Source organism: Lepus europaeus, chromosome 4, assembly GCF_033115175.1.
Source record: "Lepus europaeus isolate LE1 chromosome 4, mLepTim1.pri, whole genome shotgun sequence".
NCBI lineage: Eukaryota > Metazoa > Chordata > Mammalia > Lagomorpha > Leporidae > Lepus > Lepus europaeus.
In genome coordinates, this window is record NC_084830.1 from 77,464,763 (window position 1) to 77,485,656 (window position 20,894).

The following is a 20,894-nucleotide window of genomic DNA, read 5'->3' on the forward strand; positions in this document are numbered from 1 at the left end:
GAATACAGGAAAAAGAATTCACAATTCTCTTACAGTGTGGTCTTAAAAAAAACACACACACACACACACACAACCCCTTGATCTTTCTGTGACTCCAAAAGCCAACAGGAAAGTGAAGTACCATAATGCTATCACTAGGCAAAGATCTATTCATTGTGTAACTAGGCAATATTAGATAACTAATGCGGATTCTGAGCTTCCTTCCTTGTAGAGGTGTAACAAAACATCAGATTTCCATTTATGCATGTTGGTATGCAGTGAGGCTGTGTACTGGTATAGAAAAAATATAGGCATCAAACTCAGATTGATTCATGTTAATACTATGCTTCTGCCACTGTCTGGTTGTATGGCCTTGGGCAAACCAGTCAACTCCCTGGGTCTCAATTTCCTGGCCTTCACAGTGGATATGGTACCAACTTCAAAGAATAGCCTTGAGGACCGATTACGTAACACTTGTCAAATGCTAAGGCCAATGCATGGCTTATCACAAGGGTCTGAAAATTAATCACCATAAAGGCCATACAGTCAACCTGCATGGTAGAATCCTGTATTTAACAGAGGAGGAAGCAAATGTCTATTTCTATCTGATTCTCATTGGATTTAATGACAGGTCCATTTGGTGAGACAAATTCAAAAGTCTGCAAGTCTTACATGGAACTTCCCTAGAAATCAAGGCCCTTTCCTTCTAGCCTACTTTTTATCTAGCTGAGATTACCTCTCTATAGAAAATGCAATCCATTGAAATAGGCCTCAACAAGTCTTGTATTAGAATACAGGGAAACCTTCTGGGTGGTAAAAGATAATTGAATAGGGCAATGCAGAGTCCAGGGGATTTAAAGACAAGTTGGGGCTGGATGTGTATGGGAGACACTGGGCTACAAGATAGCCAGTTAAGACCAATTGGTGGGTTAATCTCATCTTGTAGGAGGTGAGGGTCAGAGATGCAGGCAGTATATTAGCTTCAAAGCTCCTGAATCACTATGAAAGGTAGATATTATTGGGAGAAGATAATGGTTTAATCTGCTTTAGTCACATAAATATCAATGCAAATGAATATTTTTTACTGTGATGCCTAGTAACAAGTTGCAGAACTTTTAAAAAATATATATTTATTTATTTGTTTGAAAGGCAGAATGAGAGAGACAGAGCTAGATCTTCCATCTGCTATTTCACTCCCTACAAACTCCAAACCGTGAGGGTTTGGCCAGGCTGAAACCAAGTGCCCAGGGTCTCCCGTGTGGGTGACAGGGGCCCAGGTAGCTAAGCCATTACCAGCTGCCTTCCTAGGTGCATTAGCCGAAAGTTGAATCGGTAGCATAGCAGTCAGGACTCTGACTGGCATTCTGATATGGCATGCTCCCTTGGCAAGCAGCAGCTTAGCCTCCTGCACCACAACACTGGCCTCTGTTAATCTATTTTGATTTAATCATACACGTTGGGGTATATTTGGTTGTTCTGAGCCCTAGAACTATTTCATTCTTATTTGATCAGTGTATAAAGTGACCAAAAAGATCTGTATCCACACAGTTCAAAGATTACTGCCTTCCAGAAATGCTACTGACCTTGACGTATAGAGCGCTTGTGTTTTTTTTTTTTTGTTTGTTTGTTTGTTTGTTTTTTTTAATTGTGCAGCCAGCGTTGTTGCATAGTGGGTTAAGCCATTGCCTGCAGAACTGGCGTCCCATATGGGCACACATTGGAGTCCCAGCTGCACCACTTCTGATCCAGCTCCCTGCTAATGAGCCTGGGAAACAGAGGAGGATGGCTAAAGTGCTTGGGTCCCTTGCTCTATGTGGAAGACCTGTAAGAAGCTCCTGGCTCCTGGCTTCTACCTGGCCTGACCTAGCACCAGCCATTGGGGCCATCTGGGGAGTGAAACAGCAGATGGAAGTCCTCTCTGTCTATTCCTCTATGTAACTCTTCCTTTCAAATAAATAAAATACAAGTTTAAAAAACCCTTGTAATTATGGGAAATGCTGAACATTCACAAAGATAAAAAGCATTGTACAAGGAATCAACACATATCCAACAGCCAGGTTTAACAAGCCTTATCACTGTTTCATCCATAGCTTTTCCTCTCTTCTTTGCTTTTTATTTATTTTTTTAAAGATTTATTTATTTATTTGAAAGTCAGAGTTACACAGGGGGAGAGAGAGGGGCCTTCCAACCGCTGGTTCACTCCCCAATTGGTCGTAATGGCTGGAGGTGAGCCGATCTGAAGCCAGGAGCCAGGAGCCAGGATTCAGGAACTTCTTCCAGGTCTCCCAAGTGGGTGGAGGGGCCCAAGCACTTGGGCCATCCTCCACTGCTTTCCCAGGCCATAGCAGAGAGCTAGATCAGAAGTGGAGCAACTGGGACTCGAACCAGCACCCATATGCGATGTGGCACTGTAGGCGGTGGCTTTGCCAGCTATGCTACAGCGTCGGCCCCTCCTTTGCTTTTTTTGAAACTAATCTTAGATATGTTGTCTCATCTATAAATATTTCAATGTATATCACTAAAACATAACTAAAATATCCTTTTCAGACCTAAAACATTAGTAGTTATTTCCCAATATTATCAAATTAGTAAATAAATTTGTTCTTAAAAATGTTTATTGTTATTAATTTTCATTTATTTAAAATGCAGAGATAAGAGAGATATCCTCCATCCATTGGTTTACTCCCTAAATCTCCAAATGTTGGGGCTGGCGCTGTGGTGTAGCAGGTAAAGCCGCTGCCTGCAGTGCCAGCATCTCAAATGGGCGCCAGTTTGAGTCCCAGCTGCTCCACTTCCAATCCAGCTCTCTGCTATGGCCTAGGAAAGCAGTAGACGATGGCCCAAGTCTTTGGGCCCCTGCACCAGTGTGGGAGACCTGGAAGTAGCTCCTGGCTCCTGGCTCCAGATTGGCTCAGCTCCAGCCATTGCAGCCAACTGGGCAGTGAACCAGTGGTTGGAAGACCTCTCTCTTTCTCTCTCTCTCTCTGTGTGTGTGTGTGTGTGTACATGTGTAACTCTGACTTTCAAATAAATAAATAAATCTTAAAAAAAAAAAAGTGCAATCCAAATGTTGGCAGTAGCCAGAGCTGTGCCAGGCTGAAGTCAGGAGTCCAGAACTCAATCTGGACCTCCTTCATGGGCATCAGGGTTCCAAGTACTTGGGCCTTTCAGTGTCTGCATTAGCAGGAAGCTGGAATCAGAAACAGAGTCAACATTTGAATCCAGACACTCTATTATGGAAAGTGGGCATCCAAAATAGTGTCTTAGCCACTGCACCAAACATCCACACCTTGCCTGTTGTCTTTTGAAAATTCACTTTCTTTGGCTCAGCTGCCTAAAAGCACCATACCCAACATTTGGAGGATATGTTTCTTGAATCTATTTCAAATTCATATTTGAAAGGCAAAGAGACAGAGACAGAGATATCTGTCATCTGCTGGTTTACTCCTCAAATGTTCCCAATCGCTGGTGCTAGGCCAGGCCAAAGCCAGGAACCAGGAACTCAATCCTGTCTACCAGGTGGGTAGCAGGAATTCAAGTACTTCAGGCATCACCTGTTGCCTCCCATAGTTTTTATTAGCAGGAAACTAAAATTTGAAGTGGAGCTGATCTGTGGAACCCAGGTTAAATCTATTTGAATATACAGATTCTCTCCCCCAACCTTTTTTTTTTTTCTTTCTTATTGTGTTAAAAAGGTTTATTTATCTGAAAGAGTTAGAGAGAGGGAGATGGACAGAGAGAAAGATCAAGAACTTCCATTCCCTCAATCACTCCCCCAAATGGCTGCAATGACTGGAGATGGATCACGTGAGTGGCAGGAGCCTAAGTACATGGGCCATCTTCCTCTGCCTTCCACGCACATTGGCAGGGAGTGGGATTGGAAGTAGAACAGGTGAGATGCAAACTGGCTGCCCATATGGGATGCTGGTGTAGCAGGTGATAACCTGCTGGCCCATCCCCCAACCTCTCTTGTGTTATTGAAGAAACAGACCTTTCTATTGTAGAAATTTCTCAATTCAAGATTTTGCCGATTATATTCCTATGGTGATATTTAACACATTCTTTTCTCCTTTTGCTTTTTTTTTTTTTTTTTAAGATTTATTTCATTTTACTTGAAAGTCAGAGTTACACAGAGAAAGAAGAGAGAGGTCTTCCATTTGCTGGTTCACTCCCCAGTTGGCAGCAGGCTGGAGCTGTGCTGAAAGGAAGCCAGGAGCTCCTTCCAGGTCTCCCACATGGGTATAGGGGCCCGAGGACTTGGGCCATTTTCTACTGCTTTCCCAGGCCATAGCAGAGAGCTGGATTAGAAGTGGAACAGCAGAGACTGAAACCAGTGCCCATATGGGATGCTGGCACTGCAGGTGGTGGCTTTACCTGCTAAGCCACAGCGCCTCAACCTTTTACTATTTTTAAACTGGTAGATAAAAAAGCTTGATATGATTCAGATTCATGTTTTTGGCAAGAACTCTTCATAAGTGATGAGTGCACCTCCATCAGAAGGCATAGAATGTGTTCCCCAACATTGTAAGATTAACAGCTATTGATCATTATCTAGATCCATGATCTCATTAAGGATTTGCAAAAATTATGATATTCTATTATTCCATTTCATTTCTTAGCTAATTAGTTATCTCTAGGCATAAATTTGTAATGAAATTTGTTGGATGCATGTTTTTCTTTTAAGAAATAATTTTTTAAAGATTTATTTACTTATTTGAAAGAGTTACAGAGAGATGGAGAGAGATTTCCATCTGCTGGTTTACCCCCCAAATGGCTGCAATGGCTGGGGCTGGGCCAGGCCAAAGATAGGAATCTGGAACTCCATCTGGGTTTCCATGTGGGTGGTACAAGTACTTGGACCATCATCGGCTGCTTTCCCAGGCATATTAACAGGGAGCTGAAATGGATGTAGAGCAGCCATGACTCCAACCAGTGCTCATATGGGATGTCAGCCCAGGTGGTAGCTTAACAACGCCAGTCCCCAAATGCTTGTTCGTTAAGATTTACCACTATCAGAATGATTATCCCACATTTACTCTTCTGGTTACCTTGAAATACAGTTCATGCAAGAAAGGTAAGCTTAATGATTTACTGTAAGTATTCAGAACAATGAGTTCATTTCTTATAATTCCCTAAAGGTTACAATGATTTTTTTTTATTTCTCTTTCTTTTATCCAGTATCAATAAGTATTCACAATTTTATGATAGTAAATTAGCTTTTATAATCTTTTCTGGAGAGATTTTTTAAAAAATGTGTATTTTATTTGACAGGCGGAGTGACCAGCAGAGAATCTGCTGGTTCACTCCCCAAATGGTTACAACAGGTGGGGCAGGGCTAGACTGAAGCCAGGAGCCAGGAACTCCATCTGGGTCTCCCATGTGGATAGCAGGAACTTAAGTAATTCAGTTATCATCTGCTGTCTCCCAGGCACATTAGCTGGAAGGTGGATTGGAAGTGGAGTAGCTGGGAAGGAACCAGCACTCACATGTGGGATGCAGTTGTCCCAAGCAGTTGCTTAACTTGTTGAGCAAGACACCCACTCATATACAATATCTCATTTTGGGAAGCAAGTATCATGACCATGACCATGATCTCTGTTTCCTATAGTGGTCAAATGTGGATTGGTCTGATCCACAAGGCACTGAATAGCTTTATTTATTTATTTATTTGAATGGGGTTCTGCTGCATCCCTAAGTGTGGAGCTCACTGACTGCCCTGCAACCTGTCTCCTTATCATAGGTGCTCCTCACTGGCAGCTGTTCTAGAGACCCTGAGGATGTCACTCCCATACTTGTAAAAGCACTTCCGTGAAACTGTTAAATATCTTTCTACCTTATAACCCACCTCTCCGATTTCTGTTATGGCTGTTGAATACATTTCATTATATTTACATTTATGATTTTACTTGATTCAGACTTAACATATGATATACAAAACTATATTAGTCACAGCCCATTCCCCAGAAAATTTATATTATTTTTTTCTTTTTATTTATTTTTTGAGCTGTCTGTTCATTTACTTAATTTCCTTCAGCAATTTTTTCCCCTTTTATTTAAGGAATTCAAACTTCATACATTTCATAAATACAACTTTAGGAACATACTAATTCTTCCCACTCACCCACATTCTCACCCCTTTCTCTTCTCATTCTTATTCCCATTCTTATTTTTTTTTTACTAAGATCTGAAAAGTTATATTAATTTTAACTTTTCTTTCTGTATTTGGCTCCTGTCTCCCAGACCTGCTTTTCTGGGAACACATGCTGACAATCTAGATTGTATCTTTCCATACAAGTATATAAAGATAAAAACTTTCATAAACATGTATGGGACTTAATTTGCTATTTTAAAAAATGCAATCATAATATACATACTGTTCGGCACTATATTCTTATCACTTATTTTCTTCCAAGTTTCCTTTTTTCTTTATGGTTATATCATGATTTACTAAAACATTCCATTATTGATATGAATTTGTTGAATGTATTTTTTTTTTTTGGCCACAATTCTGCAATTAGCATGTCTGTTCTTTTTTACTGGTGTTTTTACATCCTATGGTTTAGATTCTTGAGAACATTATTGCTGAGCCTAAATATAGTATTTCTTTTTTTAAAATAGATTCTGCCATATTGTTCTCTAAAATGCAGAAATAATTCTGCAAGCAACAGTGTGTCATTTTGGTTTTTGGCAATCTGATCAGTATCAAGTGATTGTTCTTGTTATATTAATTTGCACTCCCTAATTACAAGTGGGCTTACATGTCTTTTCATGTTCATTGGTCACATGGACTTTTCCTTTATTAAATACCCATTTATATTATTTGCCCAATTTCTATAGGGTTTATTCTCTTGTTGAATAATTTGTAATTACTTTCTGAATGTCACTATCAGCCCAGTGGTTTGAAAACTTACCCCCAAAGTTATTGTCTATTGACTTTGCTTATATATTGGCCAGGTTAAAAACTTCTTAAACACACAAGTCAAGAACCCCCCTCCCAGCTGTTTCAGCAGTAGGTTTCCAACTTAAATAAATCCTGCTTTTCTCTCTTAAAAACAATAACAAACAAGTCAAATATGGCCATCTTTTTCTTTTTTTAACTTCTGTGTTTCCAGTCTGTAATCTCTATGGTGCATCAATTTAAGCTGGCATTCCATATCCTGCTAATATGCCTGGAAAAGCAGGAGATGGTCTCCATCATCCATATGGGAGACCTGGATATAGTTCCCAGGTGCTGGCTTCAGCCCAGGCTATACCTCCCTGTTGTGTCCATTTGGGGAATGAACCAGTGGATGGAAGATCTCTTTCTCTCTCTCTCTGTTGCTCTGCCTTTCAAATAAATAAACATATCTTAAAAAAAAATACTAAATGTTTCCCTTACTTCTACGTTATAAATGTAGTCTCTAAAGTTTGAGTTTCTAATACACCCTGGAATTTAATTTTTTGGTAAATTATGCAATATATAGATTCAATTTTATTTTCATTCATATGCATACTCAGAGCTTCCATTTATAATTTCTTCTTTATAAAATTTCTATTTTCATGTTTTTATTTTTTATTTTATTTTTAGAGGTTTATTTATTTGATTTTTTTAAAAAGATTTATTTATTTGAAATCAAAATTAGAGTGAGAGAGAGAAAGATCTTGCATCTGCTGGTTCACTCCCCAAATGACCACAACGGCCAGAGCTAGGTTGATTTGAAGCCTGGAGCTTCTTCCAGGTCTCTCACATGAGTGTAGGGGCCCAAGCAGTTGAGCCATCTTCTGTTGCTTTCCCAGGTGCATCAGCAGAGAAAGTGGGTTGGAAGTGGAGCAGCCAGGACTGGAACCAGCACCCAGATAGCATGCAGGCAGCAGTTCAACTTGCCGTGCCACAATGCTGACCCCTGAACAAAACTTTTAAGCTTAAAATGTTGCTTTATCAATGTTTCAGAAACCATTGTTCCTTGAGCGCCTGAGATCATGAGCTCAAAATTAGAGTGAGAGAGAAAAAGATCTTGCATCTGCTGGTTCACTCCCCAAATGACCACAACGGCCAGAGCTAGGTTGATTTGAAGCCTGGAGCTTCTTCCAGGTCTCTCACATGAGTGTAGGGGCCCAAGCAGTTGAGCCATCTTCTGTTGCTTTCCCAGGTGCATCAGCAGAGAAAGTGGGTTGGAAGTGGAGCAGCCAGGACTGGAACCAGCACCCAGATAGCATGCAGGCAGCAGTTCAACTTGCCGTGCCACAATGCTGACCCCTGAACAAAACTTTTAAGCTTAAAATGTTGCTTTATCAATGTTTCAGAAACCATTGTTCCTTGAGCGCCTGAGATCATGAGCTCCTCAAAGGCAGGGATTATGTTTTTCCTTGGCTTTGAATCTATAGCTCAGACTGTCTATAGCAGACTGTATGTGCTTTAAAAAAAACGGTTGTTAAATAATTGAATAAAATTGCAGTATCTGAATCATGTGTCTTAAGCAACACAGCTATTGAGAAACCTGACATTCCAGCTGTGTTATGTAGCAAAATATCCAGGGCTAAGTACAAACAATGACTCATAATGGTAGGTAGCATAGCTTCAATTAGTTCAAGTACAGACATTTTAATATGGGAATATGAATTCTTAAAATCCTCAAGACCTTCCTGAGGCTTGTAATCTACTGGTGCTTAAGAAAAAGAAATATTTAAGAAGATTTATTTATTTGAAAGGCAGAGAGAAAGGAGAGAGACACACACAGACAGAGAGAGATCTTCCACCCACTGGTTCACTCCCTAGATGGCCAAAATGTCCAGGGCTGGGTCAGACCAAAGCCAGGAGCCAGCTTCATCCAGGTCTCCCATGTGGGTGGCAGGGGCCCAAACACTTGGGCCATCTTTTGCTACTTTCCCAGGTGCATTAGCAGGGAGCTGGATAGGAAGTGGAGCAGCTGGGACATGAAAAGGTGCCCACAAGGGATGGCAGTGTTGCAGGTGTTGGCTTTACCGGCTAAACCCCAACACTGCCAATAAACTATTTGTGTGTGTGTTTGTGTGAATAATAATGCTAGTCATCTCCCCTATATATTAATCTCACTTAATCTCAACACTTTAATGGCAGAATTACTCTCAATACTTTAATGGAAGAAACATGATTAGATTTAACTTTGGGTTGTAAGGTTCCAAAAGACAAAGACTTTCTGGAGTATACTTTCTGGTAGCACTGGAAACTTCAGTCCTCAATTACTATTTGAGAAAATGCCAAATGGTGTGTCCCTTCCTAATGCACTTACATAAATTAACTTCAGCAAAAATAGTTATTTTTACTTTTCTAGGTTATTGAGCTGTTTTTAATAACAATTCTGAACAAAATTTCATTTACTCAGCCAGGTGGGTTATGTTTAACCTGGTTGTGCCCTTTGAACTTCTTATATTTACTTTTTTACAGTTTCTACATTTACAATTGCCTTTCCCTGCTCTTTTTCAGTTTCAGCAGTTGACTGCCCTGGTTGGCTGCTCCAAGTAAGACTGGTGCTTCTACCACTGACATTACGCATCATCTCTTTGGTTCTTTTTCTTTTACCTCGGTGTTCACTCACCACCAGTCCCTCTTGTGGGAAACAGAAACCACGCCTGCCTTGGTTTTCCAAAAGTTCAAAGGGTGTGAAACAGACCAGTCATTGTTTTCTACTTGGCTTCATGTCATTCCTATTTTCTTCTTGAGCTTATTAGAAGATCACACCAAGAACAAGGGAACACAAAGACATTAAAGTACAAGTAACCGCCTGTTTTTTAAAAATTCACTTACAAAGTACAGGAGATCTTGGCAGAGAATGCAGGCCTGGATGTTTACTTTCACCCACACTCTCTCCCTATTGGAGGCTTCTCAGATCCCCTCTCATTTTATTACATGAACCACATGGCGATATCAAACTGTCAAAGAGCACATTCAAAACCTGTGCAGTGCGGGTTAAGTGCAATGGGTGCATTAGTTTCAAAGATTGATCTGTGGGGCTTAGTTGGCATTTATATGAAGAGAAATACTTTTAACATAAATAAAGTCTATATCTGAACAAAACAAATACTTCAGTGGCTGTAATCTATAAAACAAGTATATAATCCTTACTTTAATAGAGGACAATATTTTAAAAAAGCGTCAAGACGAATTTGAGCAAATTCTCTCAGACCACAAGAACCTTGCAAGAAAAAAAAAAAAAAAAACAGCTCCAAAAAAATAAGCCTTCCTCGTGGCCTTGGCCTTGCTCGTAAGATAACTGGACACCAACGAGATATGAATGAAAGCAAAAAAACATCTAATATAGTGCTAAAGTAAAGCTAAAAAAAAAAAAAGTAAAAACTAACACAATTTAAATACTATTAATTGAAACTCACGGAAGCGAATGGAATGGCTTTGCTAGAACTGAAGGAGTTGCTAACGAAAAAACGTTCAAGTTGAATCTCTGAACTCAGCAGCCAAGAAGCCCGCCCGCCCGCCCAGCGCCCGAAAGCTGGGAATTGTAGTCGGAAAAGCGCGAAGGTTTCTCATCCAGAATCAAATTTCTTTGGTTGGGGCTTGGTGGACAGAGAGTCGCTAGGTCCAATTCAGTGTTCTTGATCCTCATTGGGCCCGTCCAGTGCATTTCTCCAGTTCACCATTGAGCGAGTCGGTCTAAGAAGGGCTTCACTGATTGGACACGTCTCTTCGCGTTGGATTCACCATCAGCCAATGGGAAGGCAGAACCGGCGGAGGTGGCAGGGTCACTGGGGGAGATTCTGCAGAGTCTCACCCCGCCAGCTCCTTCGCTCTTGGGCTCTTTGAGTTAGTCCGGTTGTTCGCGATTACCGAGGCCGCCGCAGCGAACGGAGTGGGCTCGTCCGGCGTGGCCCGCGTGCCTCCGCCTCCTTCATCGGCGTGGCCCTGATGGTGCGGGAGGCTCTAGACTCCTGACCCTCTGGAGCGGTAGGTAGGGTCCAGGGGCGGCAGACAAAGCGGTGGAGACGGGAAGGCCGCGGGCAGCGGCACCTGCACCCGGGCGGCGGCGAATCGGCCGGGACGGGGGACGCCGCCTCCTGTCTTCTTGTCCGGGTCTCGCCGCGGCGCTTGAAAACGCCCTCTTGCCATGTGTCATGTGAAAATGTTAGCTTTGTTCACTTCCTCCCTGTGCCCCCGACGTCCGCCTTTTACTCACCCGAGCCTCGGTAACGGGTGTCAGCCCCTCGCTCTTTTCATCTCTCCTTTAATGTTCCTGTTAGTGCCTGCACCTGGCGTGATCAGTGTTCACGTCTCTGTGCCCAACAGAACTCTTCTTGGCGAGGGCATTCACGTTGTGAGCAGTCCTTGCGTGACGCTCCGTGTATTCGAGTGTCACGGCGGTCCGCAAGGTAACCCCAGCGCTTGGAGCAGAGGTCCCCACAGGCTCGAGTGTTGTTCGTGTTAGTTCACGGCTGGCCGCCTTCGCTACCATCCCATGTGTTTCTTTATGTTGCTTGATCGCAGTAACCGCACACGAAGGTTCAGGTGAGCGAACCGAGGCTCGGAGGAGGTAATCCAATTTCTCAAAGAGTTACTTGCTAGTAAGGGGAGAGCTGGCTTTCATCTCAATGCTTAAGTCGTTTTTTTTTTTTTTTTTTTTTTTTTAAAACTCGGTTAGCTGACTAAGGACTCAGGTATTGTATGTACCCTCTGCAGCATGTAAGAGCTAAATAGTTCTGTGAATTAAGTGGCGAACCTTGGCTGGAAGAAAAGAGAATCTTTCGCCGTCTTCCTAATTACAGGTGTCTCACATATGTCTAATTCTTTGGTTCTCAAAAAGTGTGGTTCCCTGACAAATAGCAAAGACCACACCTGGAGGCTTGTTGGAAATGCAGAATCCTAGGCCTCACTCCACCAACGGAATCAGAATTTGCTTTTTATAAAAAAGTTATTTGAGGGGCTGGCGCTGTGGCGTAACGGGTAAAGCCGCCGCCTGCAGTGCTGGCATCCCATTTGGACACCGGTTCGAGTCCCCACTGCTCCACTTCCGATCCCGCTCTCTGCCATGGCCTGGGAAAGCAGTAGAAGATGGCCCAAGTCCTTGGGCCCCTGAACCAGCGTGGGAGACCTGGAAGAAGCTCCTGGCTCCTGGCTCCGGATTGGCGCAGCTCCAGCTGTTGCGGCCATCTGGGGAGTGAAGCATCAGATGGAAGACCTCTCTCTCCCTCCCTCATTCCCTCTCCCCCTTTCTCCTTTTCCCCTCTCCCCCTCCTCTGTGTAACTCTTTCAAGTAAATAAATAAATCTTTAAAAAAAATTATTTGAGAGAAAGAGAGCTCTCATCTGCTAATTCACTCCCCAGTTCCCTGTAGGAGCCAGGAACGCAATCCGGGTCTCCCATGTGAATGGTAGGGACCCAACCACTTGAGCCAGCAACGCTATTTCCTAGGATCTGCTTTGGTCAGGAGCTGGGAGAAGAACCCAGTTACTCTGAAGTAGACATAGGTGTCTTAACTGCTAGGCCAAGGGCTTGCCCCAGAATTTCCTTTTCAACAAAATTCCCTAGGTGCCCAGAATGTTTGTAAGTTTGGGAGTGAACATTCATTGTCTTAAAATGATTTGTTTATCCAGATTTAACTAAAAAGAGAAAATCATGAGATGCAATATATCTATGTCTATGTGTTGTAATAAGACTGCATATGTGGAGAGATAGGGAAAATTGTTTTCCAACAATTACATCATTTGCTAGTTATAATTTTAAAATTTGTCTATATTGGCAATTTTAGCATAGCTGCCAAAAATCTTAAAATAGACATGAATATTAACAGTTATTCAAAAGTATTTTATAAGACATCATATGCTGATCTTAAATGTAAGAGGCAGGCTTACACAAAAGAACCGTTAAATACTGCTAACAGAATTTCACAAACCTTCTGTGTACTTGCACACAATCTGGGTACAGATTAATTTTCCACCGTAATCTGCCCCCTCCCCAATTTCATTCCCTTAATCAAGACTTTCCAATCAGTTTTTCTTTGGAAGGAAGGGGGTGGATTTGCTACTGTTTTTTTTCCAGTTTGTTAATTTGGTTTTCTGGGATTAAAAACTGAAACCCAGTTCCAAATTCACATTATCTCTTGTTACTCAGTAATTAGAGAAAGTGTTGTAGTTTTAGTGTTCAGGGTTTCATTCAGATGTTCACTGCCATTTTCAAGAGACATGCATTTTATAACCAAGATAAAATTTCAATGGCTCTAATTTGCACCAGAAATCACTTGATTTGCTTATTAAGCTAAGTTTGGAGCCTGTATCTAAAGGTACTGTCTGGGGTAGGGCCTAGGAATTTCCCCCTTTAACAATAATCTGTATTCTGATGGAGACTGTCAGGGTCTGCACTTCTTGGTGTTAGTGTTTTTAGTAAGAAAAAAAACCTGGAAAATATATTTTTTTTCCCTTGAGCCTGATGGAGTACTTATTTTGGAAGAAGGTAGGAGAGGTAGGAGAAGAGAGGTAGTTTCTGTATTTGTTCTAATTTATGGTTCATTGGCTTCTGTAAAATTGCTCAAGTCAACATTTCAGTTATTTATAAGAATTATTTGAGGTCTGTCAGATTGGGACTAGAGAAGATGGGCTATAGTGAATCCTGAAATAATCATTTCAAACCAATTTTTTTTCAATCTGAATGCAAATGTTATTAAGCAACTTGAGTGTTTGTGAAATTGGTAGATTTTAACAAAAATCACAGAATAGATCCAGTATGATTTGGCATTAAAGTTCTATTAACAGGAGCTTGTTTCTGTGTTGTTGTTTTTTTTTTTTTTTTCTTAGAATATTTATTTGTTTGAAAGAATGACAGTTAGGGAGACAGAGAGATCATCCATCTATGGTTCACCCCTCCCTCCTCTCAAATGACCACAACTGCCTGACCACAACTGTCCAATCTGAAGCCCGGAGCCTGGAACGCTATCCAGGTCTCCCAGGTGGATGGCATCTTTCGCTGTCTTCCCAGGTGCATTTGCAGGGAGCTGGATTGGAAGCAGAGAGCCAGGACTGGAACCAGGGCATTGGAAGCTGCAGCTTAACCACTGTGCTACAACAGCACCTGTTTTCATTTTCTTAACAATTCTGTAACTATCTCTTTAAAAATCTGCTGTGTGAACTCCCTCTGCAGTCTGTAGAGGTATTTATCACTTATTAGGGCTCAGGCAATGTGATAGTTAGTAGGGGATGTCAGAGTAATGATATCAAAAATATTAAAATAAGAATATAAAAATCAGCTCTTAGTAGTGAGAAATTCTCTCCTGAAGTTTGCATAAAACTCTTCTCATTTGAGTGGCAAACCATAGTTTTCTGCTTGCTTTTCTAATGCCTTTATTTAAGTGTCATAGGAAATGTAGTCCTTGACTGCAGCTCTGCCTGCTATATTAGGTAAGGTTTTTGATGCCTTTCGATGTCGTGGACATTTTCCTAGGCAAATCCTGATTTGAGCTCTGTCCTTACCCAGTAGGCTTTGGAGACTGGAAGTTTTAACTATTTTCACTTTTTTTTTTTTTTAAGATTTATTTGTTTATTTGAAAGAGTTACACAGAGAGAGAAGGAGAGAGAGAGAGAGAGAGAGAAGTCTTCCATCTGCTGGTTCACTCCCCAGATGGCTACAACGGCTGTAGCTGCATTGATCCAAAACCAGGAGCTTCTTCCAGGTCTCCCACACAGGTGCAGGGGCCCAAGGACTTGGGAGAGGGGGAGAGGGGGAGACTTAGGCCATTTTCTACTGCTTTCCCAGGCCACAGCAGAGAGCTGTATTGGAAGTGGAGCAGCCGGGCGCCCATAAGGGATGCTGACACTGCAGGCTGCAGCTTTACCTGTTATGCTACAGCTCTGGCCCCTTCACTTTTGTTCATCTCAAAGGAACAGGAAGGCTCTACTTTTTCACGAACATTTCTACTGAATAGTTGTCTAAGGACTATTTAGATAAGAATAGAAAACTCCAATTCCAAGACAGTGTTTTATAGAAGAGGGTGTCAACTAGCATACTTGTTTATATATTTTTAAAAGATTTATTTATTTATTTATTTGAAAGTCAAGAGTTACACTGAGAGAGAAAGACAGAAAGATCTTCCATCTGCTGGTTCCATCCCCAACTTGCCTCAACAACCAGAGCTGTGCCGAGCTGAAGCCAGGAGCCAGGAACTTCTTCCGGGTCTCCCATGCGGGTGTAGGGGCCTCAGGACTTGGGCCATCTTATGCTTTCCCAGGCCACAGAAGAGCTGGATTGGAAGTGGAGCAGCCGGGACTTGAATCAGCACCCATATGGGATGCCAGCACTGTAGGCGATGGCTTTACCCGCTATGCCACAGTGCTGGCCCCTACTTGTTTATATTTTGAAAGGCAGAGAGAGCTAGAGATGTCTTATCTGCTGGTTTATTTCCAAATGCCCACAACAGCTAGAACAAGGCCAGGACAAAGCTGGGAGCTGGGAACTCTGGTACTCACTGGATGGCAAGGATCCCTCTAGCCATGACCTGCTGCCTCTGAGGGTGTGTAGTAGCAGAAGGCTGGAGTCAAGAGCAGAGCCAGGACTGCAACCCACAAATTGAACTCGGGCACTGTGATAAGGGATGCAGCATCTTTACTATACCATATATCCACTCCCAGTATTTGGATCTTAAAGTGATTTGGCTCTGGTGCCTTCAAGCTGGTAATTAGTTCTGCAGGTTCCATTTTGGATAGGATTGTTGTGCTGATCACACCACATGTAGCTTGTGGGTAAGCTGGTTTGTGAACGGTGAGATTCAGGATGCTGATAAGAGGCACCTGAGAGACAACATGGCCTTAGACCCCTTAGGCTTCTCTGTGCTTTTCAATCTGTTGCTTTTCCTTCATTCCTTCCTTTTTATTAATTTTAATTTCTTTGAAAAACAGGCAGAGATCTTGAATTTACTGGTTCACTTTCCAACTGCCTTCAACAGCAAGGGCTGTGCCAGGCAGAAGCCAGGAGGCTGGAACTCAGTCTGGGTCTTAGGTGGCTGGTGGGAACCCAGGTACTTGAGCCATCATCTGCTGCCTCCCAGGGTACACAGTAACAGGAAACTGGAATAGAAAGCAGAACGGAGATGTGAACCCAGGCATCACAGTGTGAGAGGCAGGCATCCTAAGTGGCATCTTAAGTGCTGTGCCAAATGTTAATCCTTATTGACTTTTCTTTTTATCCTTTTTTTTTTTTTTTTTTTTTTTTTATTTGACAGAGTTATATACAGTGAGAGAGAGACCAAGAGAAAGGTCTTCCTTCCGTTGGGTCACTCCCCTAATGGCTGCCGTGGCCGGCGCTGCTCCGATCCGAAGCTAGGAGCCGGGTGCTTCCTCCTGGTCTCCCATGTGGTTACAGGGCCCACACACTTGGGCCATCCTCTGCTGCCCTCCAGGACCACAGCAGAAAGCTGGACTGGAAGAGGAGCAACCAGGACTAGTACCCAGCTCCCCAACCGGGACTAGAACCCGGGGTGCCGGTACTGCAGGTGGAGGATCACCCAAGTGAGCCACAGCGCCGGCCTTTTTATCCTGACTTTAAAAATTACAGTCATAGCTATAATGCTTTCCTTTTGAGATTACCTACCAAATGGTATACTACCAAAGCCCTCTTTTCACTGAGTTGTTTCTTTGGTATTTTCTTGTAGATTTCTAAATGCACTAATGTATTTTATTTGGAATATATATATAGGAATATATATATGTATATATGTATATATACATGTATATATGTATATATGTATATATGTATATAGTCATGTGGTTTGAGTTAAAGATCCTTAGTGGTTTTTAATTGCTTAGTTTATTCTAATATCATTTTTTTAATAATCTTACTCTTTTTCATTGATTTCTTTTTTCTTTCTTTTTTAGATTTATTTATTTATTTGAAAGGCAGAGTTACAGAGAGGCAGAGAGAGAGAGGTCTTCCGTCTGCTTGTTCACTCCCAAAATGCCCATAACGGCTGGAGCTGGGCCAATCCTGAAGCCAGGAGACAGGAGATTTTTCCGGGTCTCCCACATGGGTGCCGGGGCCCCAGGACTTGGGCCATCTTCTACTGCTTTCCCAGGCTATAGCAGAGAGCTGGATTGAAGTGGAACAGCTGGAACTTGAACTGGCACCCATATGAGATATGGACTCTGCATACAGCAGTTTACCCTCTACACCACAGCGCTGGCCCCGTTCATTAATTTCTGACATCACATTTTTCATTGATTTCTGACACTCACTGATTTCTGACACCATAACTCAAATCCATCACTTAATAAGCATTTACCATGTTCTAGATACTAGTCTAAGCCCTTTAGGCATATTATCATTTCATCTATGCAATAAGCTGTTTGGTAACTGTCATAATTGATCCCATTATACTGATGAAGAAACTGAGACAGAGTTTTAGGGATTTGCCTCAAATCACAAAGCTACCAAGAAGAGAACCTAGGTCTGAGTCAGTTGGAAGCCTTCTTTCTTGTATTGACTGCATAAATAACTGTCTTGGGAGAAGTACAAGTTGAGGATCCCTCATCTGAAATCTGAAATGCTTCACACTCTAAAACCTTTTGAGTTGGCATTAACAGGATGCCATGAGTGGAAATCCCACAACATGAAACTTTGCTTCATGCACAAAAATTATTAAAAACATTGTACAAAATTACATGCAAGATATGTGTATAAGGTGCATAGGAAACAGGCATGAATTTTGTTTTTAGACTTGGATCCTCAAGGTATCTCGATTTGTATATGCAAATATTCCAATATCCAACAAAATCCAAAACCAGAAACACTTTTGGTCCCGAGCATTTCAGAGAAGGGATGTCATGTCTAGCCTGTGTCTGCCTCTCCCTTTCCCTACTATTACTCTGATAGCTTTGTATGTTTCAGTACATGGTAAGACCAGTTCTGCTTTATTGCTTTTTTCCCTCAAAGTAACTTTGTGGTTGTCTTTCTGGATTTACAGAGTAATTTTGACCCTGTTGCCTTCACAGATGGTACTGTTACTGAAATTGGCATAAAGCTCATTAATTTGTGGGAAGTGGTTGCAACTTTATTTTCTGTCCAGTAAGGAATACACTATGTAATTGGACTAATTGAAGTTACTGTTTTTAACTTTTGCATGTATGAAGGTTATTCCATAAGATTTTGTTTCTTTGGCTTTTCTAAGTCTTGCATGTTTAACTTTTCTAAAATACCATTTACTTTTGTGGAAAAAAGATGCTGAAGTTATAAGAGCTGTATGCTAAGTAGAAAGCTGACCAGTTTAGGAAATAATGAAGACAATTTCAGCCCAGTTTATACTAATTAGCTTTTGTTCTAATTAGCTTTTGGGATCTGGGTCATATTATTTAGCTTCTCTGTGACTGTTTCCTTACCTGTCCAATGAATTACCTATCTCATTCTTGCTATTCTTGCTTTACTAATAGGTGGTAGAATATGGCATACTCAAAAGTCTTAGATTCAGTTCAGATTGTCTTATATTCAGTTCAGATTCACTATAATCTCCCAAACTCTGCTGGCCTCAGACACAAGTAAGATACCCTTCTGGACTTCTGGATTCAGCCACCTTTGATTTTTTCCTTTTTTTCCTAGGGGGTTTTATCTTTTGTAGACCCAGTAGGTTAGTTTTTTGTTCATAGATGAATAAGAAAAAACAAAAAACAAAAAAAAAGGCTGTCATCTAGCCACTTTTCCCTGAAGCTCTTGTTTCAGGCCCAAAAATATTCTAGAGGGAAAAAAGCACTGGCAATGTTACGGTTTGAGAAGCATATCAAAGGTTATAAACTTGAACTATAAAGATCTTGTTTATTGTGACTTTAGTGTTAAAATATGTATTGCTAAGAGAAAGTTTATTGGAATATTGAGCATGACATATGTTCTTTAAACACTGTGCACACATAAATAGCTTGATTTCTTCAGTCAGCTTCTTGTGTTCATTTTACTTTTCTCAAACTGTGGAATTTGCCAGTTCTTAATTTTTGTGTGATTTGGATTCATCTGTTTCTTTCAAAAGATGCTATAATCCTAGTTATTTAACAGATGTCATACTACACCTCAGCAGCCTAGAACTAATCTTGTAAACTTTTTCTACAGAATTTGAGGTTTTCTTCACGTGCATGGCCTAGAAGATGAATTCTTCCTCCTCTACCATGAATGAAGAACCTGATGCTCTATCAGTAGTTAACCAGCTACGAGATTTAGCAGCAGATCCATTAAATAGACGAGCCATCGTCCAGGACCAGGGATGTCTGCCTGGCCTTATTTTGTTTATGGACCATCCCAACCCCCCTGTGGTCCACTCGGCTTTGCTCGTAAGTTGGCATTAGTAATTTCAATCTCAGTGTTTTAATTTTGCAGAGTTGCAAGATGTTGAAAAAGACATGAGATGACATGGTAAAAAAATATTCAAAGAGGATATAGAGCACGTTATGTTCCGTACAGTTGGCCCTCAATATCCATGTGTTCTGCATTCTTTGGTTCAACCAATGCAGGATCGATAGTATTCAGAAAAAAGAAAAGTGTGTCTGTACTTTCTTGTACAACTTTTTATAGTATAACAACTGTTTGTTTACATAATATTTACATTGTATTAGTGATTAAAGTGACCTAGAGATGATTTAAACTATGTAGGTGGCTGTGGATAGGTCATATGTAAATACTATGCCATTTTATAAGGGATTTGAGAGTTGTGGATTTTGGTGTAGGTAGGGAGGGGGCCTGGAACCATTCCCCCACAGTACCAAGGGAGGACTGTATTTCCTTATACACAAACATATACACGTGTTTAGTCCTTTTACACAAACGGTAATATGATTTGTTGTTTTTGTTTTTTTTTTTAAAGTTTTGTTTATTTACTTGAAGGTCAGAATTACAGAGAGAAAGGGAGACACAAAGAGAGAAAGATCTTCCATCTGTTGGTTCACTCCCCAGATGACTGCAACAGCCATGACTGGGCCAGGCCGGAGTCAAGAGCTAAGAGCTTTATCCACCCACACAGTTGGCAGAGGCCCAAACACTTGGGCCATCTCTGCTGCTTTTCCCAGGCCATCAGCAGGGAGCTGGATCAGAAGTGGTACCGCTGGAACATGAACCTGTGCCCATATGCGCTGTCTGTGTTGAAGGTGGTGGCTTTACCTGCTGTGCCACAACACGTGCCCCTGTTGTTTTTATTCTTTAACAAATCGCATGTTTGGAATGTTCTGCCACTTCCTATTTTTAGTTAACAAGGAATGTCCATATCAGTGTAGACATTTAAATTTAAAAGACTCTTATTTGAGTTTTTATTTTATGACAATTTTTTTAAAAAAAGATTTATTTATTTGAAAGAGTTACAGAGAGAGGTAGAGAGAGACAAAGACAGGTCTTCCATCTCCTGGTTCACTCCTAATGGCCACAGTCGCTGGAGCTAAGCCTGTCAGGAGCCAGGAGCCTCTTCTGGGTCTCCCACATGGGTGCAAGGGCCCAAGCATTTGGGCCATCCTCTGCTGTTTTCACAGGGAGCATTAGCAGGGAGCTGGGAAAGTGGAGCAGCCAGGAGTCAAACTGAAGCCCATATGTGATAATGGTGCTGTAGGCTGGGGCTTTAACCTGCTGCACAACAGCGCCAGCCCCTATGACAGCTCTTTAAGATGTATGCCACATAGCATCATAGAATCCACAATTTCAAGTGTGAATTTTGGGGCCAGCGCTGTAGCACAGCGGGTTAACGTCCTGGCCTGAAGCGCCGGCATCCCATATGGGCACCGGTTTGAGACCCGGCTGCTCAAAGAAACTCTGCACTTTTTACCTGTTCTGCAACCCCCCACCCTCTGTCCGTAAGTAATCATTAGTCTATTCTTTATGTGTATGTGCCTATTCTGGTGAAAATGCCTATTAATTTTTCATATACATAGAATCATACTGTATGTGATCTCTGTGACTGGCTTCTTTCACTTAGCTTAAAGTTTCTAAGGTTTATCCATACTGTGGC

At 41.6% G+C, this 20,894-nt stretch overlaps 1 protein-coding gene across 2 annotated transcripts in view; it reads left to right on the forward strand.

The window, feature by feature from the left end:
- The first annotated feature begins 10,697 nt into the window (after positions 1-10,697).
- The window catches only part of ARMC1 (armadillo repeat containing 1), a 31,782-nt gene continuing 21,585 nt past the window's right edge, over positions 10,698-20,894 (forward strand). The window contains exons 1-2 of one of the 2 annotated variants that reach the window (XM_062188431.1): positions 10,698-10,894; positions 19,019-19,236. In XM_062188431.1, the coding sequence (XP_062044415.1) occupies positions 19,054-19,236 (183 nt within the window). In that variant the 5' untranslated portion in view covers positions 10,698-10,894; positions 19,019-19,053. Of the gene's footprint in view, positions 10,895-19,018; positions 19,237-20,894 lie in introns of those variants that run through there. The other variant, XM_062188432.1, reaches the window with a different exon arrangement.